General features: G+C 36.5%; 1 protein-coding gene across 25 annotated transcripts in view; it reads right to left on the bottom strand.

Moving 5' to 3' along the window:
* The window catches only part of NRXN1 (neurexin 1), a 1,145,650-nt gene that overhangs the window by 20,707 nt on the left and 1,109,365 nt on the right, over positions 1-15,578 (bottom strand). For 16 of the 25 annotated variants that reach the window (XM_058684123.1, XM_058684135.1, XM_058684128.1 and 13 more), the window contains one exon: positions 4,675-4,762. In XM_058684123.1, coding sequence (XP_058540106.1) covers positions 4,675-4,762 — 88 coding nt within the window. The remainder of the gene's footprint in view (positions 1-4,674; positions 4,763-15,578) is intronic. The other 9 variants (XM_058684125.1, XM_058684136.1, XM_058684132.1 and 6 more) reach the window with 1 other exon arrangement.

Here is a 15,578-nt window from a genome sequence, read left to right as displayed (position 1 = left end):
TGTCTCTCCCTCTCTGCCCCACCCTGCTCTCTATTTCTCTCAAAAATAAATAAACTTAAAAAAAATCACCTCTTCTGATTTCTTCAGGAGTTTTGAGAAAGGGTTCTCTTTAGAAGAGGGGCTCAAAATTAAGATGTATGGACACGTTTAAGGGCCATTTTGGAATGTAAGTAATTTGCAGGGTTGCCGTTTTGTCAGCCTACTAAGTGAATCACAAATATAAGACTTGAAAGAAATCTATTTCACAGAGCCTTATGTTCATGTGAAAAAAGAGAAGTCTTGCAAAATACGTATATTTACATAATACAAACAGTAATAACAGCAAACACTCATAGCATGTATTATGAACAAGACACTGCCCTACAACATGCTTTCCACATATTTCTTTAATCTAACAACACTATCTGTAGTTTGAGGGAAAGGCACAGAGGTTGCCAGTCTTTTTGAGAAGAAGTATGAAGAAAAACTCATCCACTTGTCATGTGTCCAGGCAGCTGAAACCAGGCATTTTAGGGCAATGGTGGCCTGTGACCTAGTTATCACTGGCTGCTTTAGATTTCCACCTGTCATTCTAAAAGTTGAGCTTCAATTAGACCTAAATTGTATAGCTATGCTCTCATTTTCTAAAATACTAAGTTTATACCAATGTGAAGTTGTCACCCAATGCTAACCATGCAGGACGGTGTGGCTGGAATCAAGCATCACTGAGTTCCATGTGTTCTCACCCAGGGGGTTGCTCCCAATCCAGTTTCAACATGTACAGTTCCCACCAGGAGGCCTGAATGGTTTCATCAGTTGCCCACCAATTTTCAGCCAGGAAAAGTAACAGTATTATGTAATAGGGAAAAAAAATAGCTTGAATATTCTTTTTTTATATAACTAAATTGGGAAGATGAAAAGCCACCATTATGCTCTATTTCATGCCAGGCATTGCAGCCGGTGCCTTAAATATATTTGTTTTAATCCTTGCAACAACATGAAAAGTAGGCAATATTTTAATGTCAAAGATGAAGAATCCAGCAATCATAAAGAATAACTGACAAAACATCTGGGGAAGAATGAAAGATATCCTTTTGTAGAATGGGACTAAAGGTATGAACTTTCTGTTTTTGTTCCCAGAGCTGAACAGAACAGTGGATGGCAAAGGACTCAATACTACTTGATCAATGTTGAAATCGATAATCCACCAAGTATACAACTTCCCTCTTCATTAAGCGTTATGAGTAGAACCACATAGTAAGTCAAATTTATCAAACACTTGATAAAAGGTATAATTTACTTGTGTTGAGGAAGATGCCAGATTTTTCCTGTGTTATTAATAGCCTTAGGAAGGCACGTACATGAGCATAACCCATTTTCACAGAAGAAACCATTTTTTGAAGAGAGGGTAGGTTAGGGTGATTAGGGAAACTTCATATGTAAATATTAAGGGAGTAGGAAAGGCACTCATGTGAAATACAGAGAAGATTTGGGCAAAACATTTTTAAAAGTAATTATGCATCTTTTTACAAAAATATCTTCTTTCACTTGTTTCAGGATAGAAAAAGTGCATAGCAGTTATATCCATTTCTGAATATTAAATCGATATATTACTTTCTTAAAAATCAGTTTCCCAAAATATGACCTAGTGATATCTAAAATGATTTCTATCAAGTTATGCCTAACAGTATCTAAAGTCTAATAACATCAGCAACTACAATTTTCGTCCATGTTATTTTATGTTGGTATTGATGATGAAAAGCAAGCAAGAAAAACAAATTTAAGAAAAGCATGACATCAGTACATTGAGAAACAAAGATGTGCAGGAGAAGCATCCTATAATGAAACAATATTCAGATTAGAAAATGATTTAAAAAAAAACACTGCTAGACAAAAAAAAAAAAGTTGGAAAAAAAAATCGTATACTCTAAGGACTTCATAAGAAGCTGTCACACAGAGCCAAGTCTGCCAAAAGAGCAACACTGCATGAATTATTAAAGATGGGTGTGAAAAAAATCATAGGGGATGGGACAGAAAAAGCCAATGATAGAAAAGAGCTCTCACTTACAAAATGTAATATAGGAAGAGAAACCATTCATGAAATACACTATCAAGGAGAGGTAAGATCATAAGAAAAGCCTACAAAGAAAGATGACATTGGAGCAACAGAATTTGAAGTTTAAGCCTTAAGAGAATTGATGAATTGAAAACTTGGGAGTGCAGAAAGAAACAAGGAGGGAGAGGATGGGAAGTTCCAGCAGGCTTGGTGCGAGAGTACCGAAGGAGCTGTCATCACATACAGTCAGCAGCTGCTGTGCCTTGTATATTGGACAACACATTCTGATGCAGCGGAACAAAATTAAAATTCGCACAACAAATCCATGCAGGCAGACAAACACGGTTCCTGCTTCATGGAGCTTACTTTCTTGTGGGGGATGCAAGCTGAACATTAATGAACAAGTAACAGATAAGCAAACAAGATTCTGACAGTGGTAAGTGTGGTGAAGAAAATGGGACAGAAAGATTATTATCTACAGTATGGCTGCTGACAAACTGTTCCTCACTTTCCATCATGTTATAGTATTTAACAAACCCGCACAAATCAGATGAATAAAAAGGAGAGAGGACGACAAAAGGGTAATCTTCTCTTTTTCTCCTCTCTTCTCCTCCCCACCACCTACTGTCCTGTTGTTAGGACCAGTGTCCCCCGAGAAAGGCGGAGGCAGTAAACTAATCTATAAAGAATGGTTAGTAAGACCTATAAGCAATGGCTAGAAGAACTGGATCACTTAGCTGTGCTCAAGAGGAAAAAAAGCAACAATTTTAAGTGCAATTAGAGTTCTCTTAATGAATTTCCTAGGTACACAGGGTAAGGATGCTATATATACATAGAGGATGATAGCCTATACTCAGTCAGCAAAAAAAAGATTCAGACCAGAGGAAAACCAAGTACAGTAAGTACTGTAATTAGTAAGAATCTATACTGTTTTCAGCACTATGTTAACATAGTGAAAAATAATGCAAAAATCAATTTCTCTCAAGAAAATGCTAATTAGGAAAGCAAAATCAAATATAAATATAAACACACACACACACACACACACACACACACACACACAAATGTACAACGTAACACCAGACTTTGTTTTATGAACAATCCATGCTGGAGGATCTTAGCGAAAACCAGATATAAAACACAATGTCATAATCGGGCATGTGAAAGTAAGAGAAATACAGAAAGAAGAAATTTAAGGAAGGAGAAGGCAAACAAATGGGGTTGATGTAATGGACAAGAAAGAAATAACTATTTTTTTTTTAATTTTTATTTTTTCATGAACACAGAAAGAGTGAATACCAGTGAAAAAGGGGCAGGAATTTGGCAAAGGGACCTAGGATCATATCATAAAGTGACCATATCTGTCCAGACAACCAAAAGGGAATTGTTGTAGAGACCAGTAAACCAGAGGAATGGAATGGATGATCCTCAGAGTTCTAATCACATTCTGGAGGCTGAAATTTTTGATTGGTGGGATACAGGCCAGAGGAAAGAGGATACGAACACATGTCTGTTATCTCCTGACCTTCTCCAGCTGAAAGGTGAGAAGCTCCTTGCTGGCCCCCAGTAGTGGCTCCATGTGCTTAGAGTGTGTGGCTACAGGTCAGTGGGTTGTGATAGTCAAAAGGGACACAAGATATGCATCCTGAACCATTTTTTAAATCCAAATACCAAAATGAATAGATTTAATTTAAACCGATATTCCTCAGAAGAATATAAATTAGTTATTTTATGGTGACATGAAGTTTTCTTGGATTCCATGTGACAGCTACAGAGGTCACTAGTAACTGAGTGGTTAGTCTCTATTTATCTTACTCGCTTTGTTCAGCTAAACAAGAAAATTATTGAATATGAAGAAACACTGCTTTACAGAGGAAACTAATGGAAATGACCCTGATATTTGGTATTATGAATATCTGAAAGGAAACCCAGCCTATGAATGATTCATTTTCAGAGTTCATAGCCACCACTTTAAAGGTACAGAGCTGCTTTGGAAACAGTATTTATGTGTTAGTCAGTCACACCATATCACAAAGAAGGAGGAGAAATTATGCATCAATAGAGTTAAAATGCCTCAACTTAAATTTAGGGAGACATGGCAAGACTCAAATATTTCTCTATTCAATGTACCAAGGATTCTACCTGCTGTTTGTTTTACTACTGCCATAATACTCTTACTTCTGAAATTCAGAAATTTATCACTTAAGATAATTTGCTGGCAGAATGAGTGGTGGGGACTTTTTGTCAGTAGAAAGGTCAAATAATTCTCCACAATGCAGTGCAATTTTTAAGCTTTACAATTTTACTACAGGTGACCCAAGGGAAAGCCCATTATACCGTTATACACAAAAATTACATTGTGAGTTAATGGAATGTGAACAGTAAGATATCAGCCTTGTGTGCTGTCCCCCACTGCTTCTTCTGAAATACATAATCTTGGTGGGTTTTGTTTTTAAAATTTGTTTTTCAATAAATGTGGGGAAATTTATCCATGTAAAAAGCAAAACCCCTTATCTCACAATAAGGCATTGTTCAATGGGGTGGACTTCTAGATATAAATGCAAGCTTCTTCTAAGGACCAAAGCATGCAACAAAGATTTAGAGTAAAGCAAAAAAAGTAAGAAAAAAAGTCGACTAACCTAACCCACCTGAGCTCGGCTCACAGGGGTCAATGTCCTCATCGTCGCTGGGACATTCTGCTGAGGCCACAAGGATGTCATCTGTGGTCTGTAAAAGAATCACATTAAGTAGATTAATTTAAAGGGATCTAACAGATACTCTTATCTTTGTCTCATTGACACATGAAACACATTTGTGTTTTCCTGATAGGTAGAGAAACCCAATTCATTATTTCTCTTTATGACAACACAGAGCCCACATTTTGCAATCTATTTTAGATCTCTCATGAAAGAATTCACATATTTGTAAAAAGTTGATTACAGCTTATTTTACATAAGGGCACAGAAGTGGTCGTAGCCAACTTATAGATACCCTTCCATTCAACTGCACAGAATAGCTGCACACAGTAGCATACAGAGGTTTAAAACAACCTGCCAGAAGCAGATGACTGGAAATTTATTACAACCCTGGAGTGCTACAAAGTATGCATCAGTAGGCTTTATGCAGTACTTGTGCTTAGCTTCCTAAAAGCAGAAGAGCTATAACCTTTTATATTCACGACTAGGTAGAATTTGATGAATCTTTGAGATATAGCTTGTCATTATTAGGAAACACAGATTAAGCAGAGAATATATTTCACTGATGTGTTAAAGGGAAGCAAATATCCATTTAAGGAATTGGGGGTGGGGAGATTTCACACTTGATTCTTATTTTTGCAATATTCAGGTAGCAGATGTCATTTCACCATTGTCCTTTTCATTATTGAGGTTTCATGATAAATGAGAAACGTATAGCAGGATGATATTTTATGGCAAGAGGATAGAGGTGACAGTTTTCTCTGTGACATTCTAGTTGCTTCATTGCACTTACAGCAAAAAAAGATAACCATCACTGTAATAAAAAGCAGAGTATGTAAATCCTAGCAGTTCGTCACATCATCAACACATTTAGAAGCACCAAAGGTTGTTCTTTACTGCCACTTATAAGCAGCAGTAAACTCAGAATAGATATTGCATGGAAACTGGGAAGGTTTGCATCAGATTTGGCTAATGCTAAAGTACAGAACTCAACATATATATGACAGAAAATATCTCATTACATTGGTTAAGGATTAAGGGGGTTATAATGTGTAGACAATACTCAGAACACCAATCTTGATGAAATCCTGATTTAAAAATGGAATTACAATAATATATAGAGATCCTATATTAAAGAAAAAAAAAGAAATGTGGCATGACTTACTTTAATTAAGGGAGCACTTAATATAGTCAGAGATTAAAGTATAAATAAATCAATCTCAGGAAAACTGCACCACCTTGAAAATGATGAAGATAAAAGATGGTACACTTTTGTGACAAGAACTCAGCCTAAAGTTTTTCCAAGTGCAGGGACATTCTGCTGCACATTCAAATAAAGAATTTGTTCAGATGCTAAGGCTTCATGAGGTAACTTTAAATGAATACGAGCATTTAAGTAGCATTTTGAGATGGTTCCATGTTATTTTGTTCTTAATTCCCCTGAGAGACAGTTGGGAGACTGGATTCATTTATTTTGCTGCTACTATTTTAAAAGAGGGAGTTCAAAATATCAGTTTTCCTGGAACTGAAACTGTTCATGTCAGTTGTAACTACCAGCAATTGGTGTGATGGTCACGCAGGTATCTTTCATTAAAGTGAGCTTCAAAAGGCAGAATCCAGCCTCCTCTTGGCATGAGCACATTTTGCAGGATAACATCCAAACTGACTTGATAATAGCAAGTTATTGGATTATGAGGTCTTGCAGGTCAATTGTTCCAGTTCACCCCAGAGCAGATTATCTGCCTTTTTTTTTTTTAAAGCCAACCTCAAGTGGAAAGCTACTTTTTTTCTCAACCACAGTAGAAATTCTTTCAAGCTACTTTCAAGGTTACAAAAGAATTTCTCATTTCCTTGAGGAACTTTAACTGTATTCATGAAATCAGTATAGGGTTGTTGTTCTGTTCTTGACAGGGGAAGAGGAGGATGAGAAGGATGAAAATAGATTCTTTTTTTAAAAAAATATATAATTTATTGTCATATGGGTTTACTTACAACACCCAGGGCTCATCCCAACAAATGCCCTCCTCAATGCCCATCACCCAGTTTCCCCTCCCTAATCCCATCAGCCCTGTTTGTTCTCTGTATTTAAGGGTCTCTTATGGTTTGCCTCCCTCCCTCTCTGTTTGTAACTGTTTTTTCCCCTCCCTTCCCCCATGGCCTTCTGTTACCTTCTCAAGGTAGCCAAATTATGGAAAGAGCCTAAACGTCCACCAACTGATGAATGGATAAAGAAGATGTGGTTTATACATACTATGGAATACTACTTGGCAATGAGAATAGATTCTTTAACCCAGTACTTCGCACCCCAGCAGTGGTATTGCCCCCTTTTTCCTCCTTCACCTGGGGCAGGAGGAGAGACATTTTCAGTTGTCACAACTGGGCAGGGGGGTTGATGGAGGCAGTGTGCTACTTACTGGGGTCTGATGAGCAGAGACCTGGGAAGCTGCTGAATATCCTAAAATGCGCATGACAGCCCTTCCACAACAAAGGATTTTATGAGCCACAAGGTCAGTGGTGCAGAGGTGGAGAAACCCTGCTTTAAAAGTGTAACACTTGTTCTGTGCCTTAATTTTTTGTCTGTGAAAAAAATGGAGAGCCTAAGAGTACCTATTGTTGTAAGGATTAGTCACAAAAACAGGACCACACTGCAAATGCTTATAAAGCTGTGATACTATTAACAATTACATTATTGTTATTATTTCAATAAATATAACACTGATTTCATCTTTTCTAGCACTATATTTTTAAATAATATAATTTTAGACGTTAAGCCGGAAGTTGTATGTGTGAATTATTTTCAACTTTTCAGATCTCATGTTAAGTAGTTATATCAAAATACAGTAGCTATATTGGTACTTGGTTGAACTAAGCTTCCATCTTTCACAGCTAGTTTTACATTCTGAATCAGAAATCAAACATCAAATATAAATAACGAAGGCTGCTTCTCAAAATAAATTCATGGACTAAAAATGTGTGACTCAGTGGACAGTGTTTCATGCAGACTAAATTATTTAGGCCACCCAACTTAAATTTTCTTTAAAAAGTTGACCTATTTTCTACATTCTTCTGGAACAATTCCACAGTAAACAGAAAGCGTGAGAATGTTCTCAGTGTTATCTTTCACAAAACATAGTACCTAAAATAACAAAAAATGTCATAAAATAAATAGTACCGGATAGCCCTCCTTGAGTAGAAAAAAAATTTACGACCCTATTGTAAAACTGTATTTTAATTTTTAATGTACTTTTCCTGGTATAATGAATATACATCCTTGTTTTTCATGTTTTTTCTCTCAGAAATGGAAAATCAGCAATAGTCTTTTGAATAAAAGATCAAATCAATAGATGACTTGGCAGAAATCATCACTCTATGAAAAATCAGGAAGTGGCTTCAGTGTAGGGAAAAAAAATCAAATTTCATTTTGGAGGCTGAATTAATTGAACGATCTTCTAGCCAAAGCTGTGTAATTTAAATTTAATTCACTGTGTTTGGAGCTTTCTATGACATGCTGTTGAGAGAGTGGTAGAAAGAAACTCAAATATGTCACATTAATCAATTCTATTCTTCAGTATACTTTCCCTGATGTTTATAACCTTTTCCAGAAAAGAGACAACCTGCTGAAAGAGACAGAATAGTAATCAAGCAAAAGCATTAGCTTTACATAAATGTCCATTTAGACAAATGTCCCTAACTGTGCATTTAACCACTCACAGGTCAAAGTGCCATGTTGGTCTTCCCTAATTCAGAGTGGCCTGTACATTCATGCAGCAAGCATCTGTACTTGTTCAAAATGTCTGCTAAAAATATCTAGGTCTCCTTACCTTTAGGGGAAAAAATGATGTGAATAGAATTCAAGAAATAAAGGCACTGAAACTTAATTCATCATGCTCCATGTAACACACCAACATGTTATAGAGACAAAAATGTAATCAGGACGGGTGGGAGAAAGGATGTGTATAGTAAGAAGTTCTTTAACAGCCAGGGTTATTCCAGAGACACCATTTGGTGGGTTAGAAAGTAGAGAAACTCGTGTATTTTTGTTCTTTTTTTCCTTATTTACAGGCATCTTCCCCCCAACCTTTAATGGTGGAATTTGCTGCATATTCACTTGCTATCACTTTTTTAAAAAGTTTACTATTTAGAGTGCAAGTAAGGAAGAGGCAGAGAGAGAGAGGGAGAGAGAGAATTTCAAGCAGGCTCCGTGCTGTGAGCAGAGCCTATCAAATGACATGGGGCTCGATCTTATCAAATGTGAGATCACGACCTGAGTCAAAATTAAGAGCTAGCTGGACGCTTAGCCAACTGATCCATCCAGGCATCCTGCTATCACTTTTTAAAATACAGAACAAATGCATACCTGTGTGTTAAAAAGATATGATGAGAGGATAAACTTAGTCTGTAATGTTATATCTCTACTAAGAACAGCATCTTTAGACTTTATTCCTCATGATAAACAGCTTTACTGAAGACGGATACATTCTGATGAAAACACCTACAAGAAAAATCTATCAGGACAAAAGAACAAATTACACTATGCAAAACTATGCCCACTATTAATTTGAGGTCCACAAAGAAATTCATGATTTACTCTAAAATTGTGATTGAAACTTTATTTGTAAACAACAAGAGTTTATATGGCTATACATCCAAATACAACACTGAAAAATATCTCAATAAAGGGTGTTCACTTGTATAGCATTATTTATCCAAATCGTTCACTGCTGTGATCAACATTTAAACTGAATTGAGACAGGAGATAGGGTTGAGTATGGACCTAGCTGATATGAGACATGTTTTGCTAATTGGTGGACACTTGATCTTACTGTTACTTTTGTCTATGTGAAGCTGTTCTGGAGGAGAGAGAGCATTCATGTCTGGATTTCAGGACTGAATCTGGCAGTTTCTCCAGAAAGGACTTATTGCCAGCCACATTTTCATGAAAAAAGAAAAAAAAGTCAGAATTCATGATTAGTGTTATAGACTGCCCAAGCCAAGTTCAATACATTGCACTAATAATTTATAAGACAAGAAGTTTCCAGGGGATGGGAGAAGTGACAATATTTGCCAAGAGAAAAACTGCAGAAAAATAACCCAGTTGTAACACATATATACAATTTCTGAACTGTGAGTCAATTTGACCAAATCAAACCAATAAAGATACATCAAACTGGCAATTTCAGGTAATCAACAATCTTATTGGGGACCTAGGTGGCTCAGTTGGTTAAGCGTCCCACTTTGGCTCAGGTCATAACCTCATGGTTCGTGGGTTTGAGCCCCGTGCTGACAGCTCAGAGCCTGGAACCTGTTTCAGATTCTGTGTCCTTTCCTCTTTACCCCTCCCATGCTTGCACTCTCTCACTCTCTCTCTCTCAGAAATAAACAAATGTTAAAAAAAATTAAAAACAAAATCAACAATCCTATTAAAGGTGCAAAATGAGTTTGGAGTCTCTGCATAGATTTTATGGTAGTTTCCATGATCTCAGTCAAGCTTTTGGCTCTTATTTGTCAATTATTTCTCTGAGTAGTAGATGGCACATAAAGATGTCAATTCCATGGCTAACTAATCTAATAAAAATAAAAGCAATGAAGTGAGATCTAACATGGGAAGTATGAGTTTTAGCTCCAGCACATGAATAACAAAAAAAAGTGAGGCTCAATTACTTATCAACGAAAAGAAAACACCTCATGTATACCTCATGTATACATAGCGTTTTCTGATGGGCACAAAATATGGTCACTACTTAGCAGGGTATAAATTGTAGTTCCCACCTGCAAATAACTTATTGTGCTTACTCTGTTCTGTAAAGCACAGGAACAAATCACTCACTGATACAAATAACAATCAATTCAATTCAAATGGCTTAGCTTCCTTGAAATGTAGCAATGCTCCCATAACTATTACTTCATTAAATATTCACTAATAACATGCTTATGCAGAATGTAGGTGGAGGTGCTATTATTCTGAGCACTACAGTTAAGTGCATGCTCAAAAAAAAAATACCCATTTGTACACTCATTTACCCAATTTGAATGTTTGAACACTAGCATTCATGAATATTTAGGGCAAAGCTTAACATTTCTGAAAACAGCCAGCTTTCACATTTCTTTAATGTTTTTTTTTTTCCCCAATTGATGCCTTAGGTTATTACAAAAAGTGACCATAAATCATCTGTCTGCTTGGGGGGAAAGGCAGACTTGAAAGCCATTCAATTTCTTCAAAATTTTCTTGACTATTTAAAATGTATGCAATGGTTCCAGAACAGTAAAAGTGGGTTGGATAGAAAAAACCCACCATGGTAAAGAGATCACAATATCTTACTCATTTTAACATGCATTTTATATGTATTTGATAGTGGTCATCTGAACAGGAAAAACTCAAAAGGGAAGATTGGAATGTGGAAATAATGCCACAAAAAAGTGAATTTAAAGGAAATATGCAAGAAAGAAAAGAATGAGGATTTCCGCTTAGTCAAAAAAGGACATCATATTTTAGCAAAGTTATGCAAAGTAGTAAACCTGCAAAGGAGAAACCTGGTGTCATAAAACTTGAAATTAAGTTTATGTTTTCAAAAAGATAGTATATATCTCTTGTACTATTTCTTTAAGCTACTGATGACCTTTATTGCTCATATTGCATTTACATTTTTAGTCAAAGTAATGTAGGAGAGCTGGCCAAAAGAAAAAGTTAAAGTGCAGTTTAAATTTTCAGATAGGTATTGTAATAACCTATTCTCCTGGATTTGCATTAATTAGAATTTGGGGGTATAAGACCTCCAAAGATGGCTGGTAGTGGAGTGGAAATGCTAAAAAAGAAATCAGAATATGTATGTGACCAACTGTGTTCCCTCTCTATTTGATTTGCTTTTGGACATGAGTCCAAAATTCTGCACTGAGTTTGGCTGTTTCCAAATTAAATGAATACTGACAGATGTTTACAGTACAAATCTGGGTTTCTAGGTAAGTCTATATGGATCTCTACTCCAACTATTGTGACTGAATGAACTAATTCGTCACACATGTTGAACTGAAAATACTTACTGCTAATGATGCCCAAACAGATTTTTTATAATTGTAAAATGACAATGATGGATAGTGTCAACTAACATGTTTCCAAACTTCAAGCTTTCATTGTTGGCGTCTAACATGTTAGGGGATAGAATGAACCATGTTTTAGTCAAGCAGTCACACATCTTCTTGCGATGGGCCAGACCTTAGTGATCCTTAGCCTAAACTTGTCACTTTATATATCAAGAAACAGAAGCTACAAAATTAATAGTTTTTGTTTGACTGCAATGATAGTGCTAATTAATGGCAAAACTATGAGACCATACTGACCACAATAGGTTGTGATTTTGTCTTATCCTACCCCAGATGACTTTCATCTATCCATTCACCACCCATCCATCCATCCAAAACCATTTTGTTCTCTAAAGGATGTGATATAGTCTATAAAGATACACAATGAAATACATTTAAGATAAATTAAAAGGTGGCAAAGGAAATTATTGGATTTGAGATAAGTAACCACTAAAATTGTCATGAAGAAAACACACACATATAAGGAGACTAGTTTCTGTGTTCTCAACAGTACTTAAGAAAATGTATGCTATACATGTAAGTATATACTATACATGTAAACATATATGTACTATATATTTATATACAATCATTTTTATATGTGAATGATAATAACTTCTCTATTTCACAGGGATGTTGTAGAAATCAAATTTGACATGCGTGAAAGCACTCTGGAAATATCCAAGTTCCCACAATGTGGTATTTCTATGCTATTATTACAACTAATAAGGAATTATTTTTTCTCTTCATATACACTATAAAGAATAGTTCTGGGGAGAGTTCAAAAAGGCCAGCCGACTATCCACATAACTGAATAACTTTCATTTTCATGTCCCGAAATCCTCTGAGTGTACCCTCAGTTAAATGGGATCTGTTTCTCTCATCCAACTAGCCCCTCTCATAAATGCTGTTATGCTTGGGCTGATTCCCTTTATACCAGAATAGGATCATTTCAGCATTGCTTATTTAGGGTGTATGTGTCAATTTCACTGGTAATGTACAAGGTAGGTAGTACCAATCCATACCTGGCACTGTCATTCCCTCCTCTCCAGGCCTCATGTCCTGGAGAGTCACCATATAGATGCAAGGACACTGGAGTCCTCTCAAGTTCTCCTCCTTACTCACTTTCCTGGGACCTAGGTGACAACTTCATTTACTTTATCTCTGCATCCACAGTTTATTTCTAATGCATGCCTTATTATAACTAGAGCATCTAAATGAACAGGTGAGTGGGAAATACAGATCACTTAGCAAACACTATTAATCAAAGGAGGGAGGGAGGGAGGGAGGGAGGGAGGGAGGGAGGGAGGGAGAGAAAGAGAGAGAGAGAGAGAGAGAGAGAGAGAGAGAGAGAGAGAGAGAGAGAGAGAAGGGGAAGGAAGGGAAAAGAAGCTGAGAGGAAGAGATGTACTTTAGGTTTGATCCCTGCCACATAATGCTCCCTATTATAATGATTGTATCTATAGTTACAACATGACACTGCTTATGGTCGTGTCTTCTCTATGGATTAACAATATACTAATTAGCTTAGGGGCACCTGAGTGGCTCAGTCAATTAAGTGTCTGGCTCTTGATTTCGGCTCAGGTCATGATTTCATGTTTCATGGGATAGAAACTGGCATTGGGCTCTGGCTGACAGCACAGAGCCTGCTTGGGATTTTCTCTCTTCCTCTCTCCCTTCCTCTCCCCAACTTGAGTGTGTGCTAATTCTCTCTTTTAAAATAGTAATAATAATAATAATAATAATAATAAACAATACACTAGTTAAGACCAAAATCTTTTCTCACTACATCAAAACAGTGGAGGTATTTGCCTTTCAAAATTACGTTGAAATCTATAAGTTTGGGAACGGTTTAGATGTATGCTTTATCTTATCTCATGTACTTCTGTGGGATAGAGTTTTTTTTCCATGCTTAACATCCCCAAGATATCTATCACAAGAGTTCAGTAGAGTTGATTTAAAATGTCATCACCACTGATTGCAGTGAATTATGTCACAATGTATACGTATATCAAGCCCTTGTCATGTACTTAAATGTATACAATTTTTATTTGTCAATTATACTTCAGTAAAGGTGGGAAAAGTCATCACACTCTAAACCTTTTATGAAAATAAGTATGATTGTGGAAATAAAGTTCAGAGTGCATGATTCATCTTGATTTTAAAAACAGAAGAAATATTACTCATGACACTTGAATTGGTAGAATCATGTCAAATAACCTTACTCCTGATGGTCATCTTCTCTAATCTCACTACACTGAGGTATATGTTTGTCACAATTTCTCATTTATAACAGTTCATTAAGTCTCAAAATAAGAGTGAACAAGTATAGATTATTTTCCAGGAGTATGACTCCTAAGAGTGGGACATGAGAATTGTGGCAAAAAATCACACTTTTTCAAAGATTTTATCTGCCTCTAACATCTCTAGAAGTGACAATGAAACTTTATAACTGGTTTCCACATTATACCTCATGGCTGGAAATTTATGGTAGAGCAGTAGCAAGAAGTGACATTACCTTTAACTGAAAAGAGAGAAAGACTGAAAGTTAGAAAGAAGGAAGAGCTAAAAATATCTTGCAATAAGTTGGTCTGCCTGTTTTTATGAAGCAGTCCTGTCCTTTGAGAAAGCAATAAGATATAGCTTGCTTTATAGAAAAAAACTGAGAAAAAATAGTTGACTATAGTTCTGGGTCCCCCCCTTCACTGCCCCTAATTCTGCCTGTCTCCTCAGAACTCTACTTCAATAGTCTAGCATTGTAAATACTTTTGTTTATTGTAAAGAAACTATACTTCTATGTTTTTCTTTAGTACCTAACTACAAGATGAAAGTTTTATTTTCCTCCTGAAATAAATTGAATGAATATAAGGGCTGGTTGAGACCAGCCATCAAATTTAGACCAAGAAATATGTGTTGGACAGAATTCATTCATAAAATTGAGATCTTTTGACTGATTCTTCCATGAATTTGCTCTTTCATTAGTTCATTCATCCACTTATAATCATTTATTGAATATCTTTGATTAATAAGAGTTATGCAGTGGAAGAATATAACAGAGAGCCAGACATTTCTACTTTGAGTTGCATGGAGAACTTCAGGAATGTGGCAAATGGAGGCTGTCTATGAGCAGAAAGCTGCTCTCCACTGAGCCCTGTCCACATAGCATGGAAAGAGGTGGACAGGTGTGAGTTATACAGATAGGGCAGAAGTCCCAGCTCTGCCACTTATTAGCTGTGAGACTTTAGACAAGTTCCCTAACTTCTCTAGGTTTCTTCCCAAATACAAATGAAGTGATTTACCCCTATTACACAGGACTATACAGAGCACTAAATTCTCTAGGGCTAGAAAGGCCCTGTCTAGCACAGTGGCTGGCACTTAGAAGGTATTTTGACAATATTCATTATATAGACATAGCTGGCTCCGTATATATTCTCACTTTCCTCTCCCTACAACATGCGGGAAGGGTTGTTCCTCCACTGGACTACTGAGATCTTTTTTTTTTTTTTTTTTTCATCTACTGGCTTATTATAAACAGTTGTAACTCAGAAACAGTCAAATGGAAGAGATGCAAAGGGCAAGATAGGGAGGGGGTGGGGAGATATGGAGCTTCCATGCCCTCTCTAGGTGGGTCACCTTTCCAGCACCTTCATGACTTTATCAGCTCTGAAGCTCTCCTAATTCTGTCATGTAGGGGTTTTTATGAAGGCTTCATCATGCAGGCATGATGAATTATAATCCTGAACTCCTCTCCCCTCCTGGGAAGGTTAGGG

The sequence above is a fragment of the Neofelis nebulosa genome, chromosome 9 (genome assembly GCF_028018385.1).
Source record: "Neofelis nebulosa isolate mNeoNeb1 chromosome 9, mNeoNeb1.pri, whole genome shotgun sequence".
In the NCBI taxonomy this organism is placed as follows: Eukaryota; Metazoa; Chordata; class Mammalia; order Carnivora; family Felidae; genus Neofelis; species Neofelis nebulosa.
The sequence above is the reverse complement of the archived record's forward strand: the minus strand, read 5'-3'. Positions and strand labels throughout refer to the sequence as shown.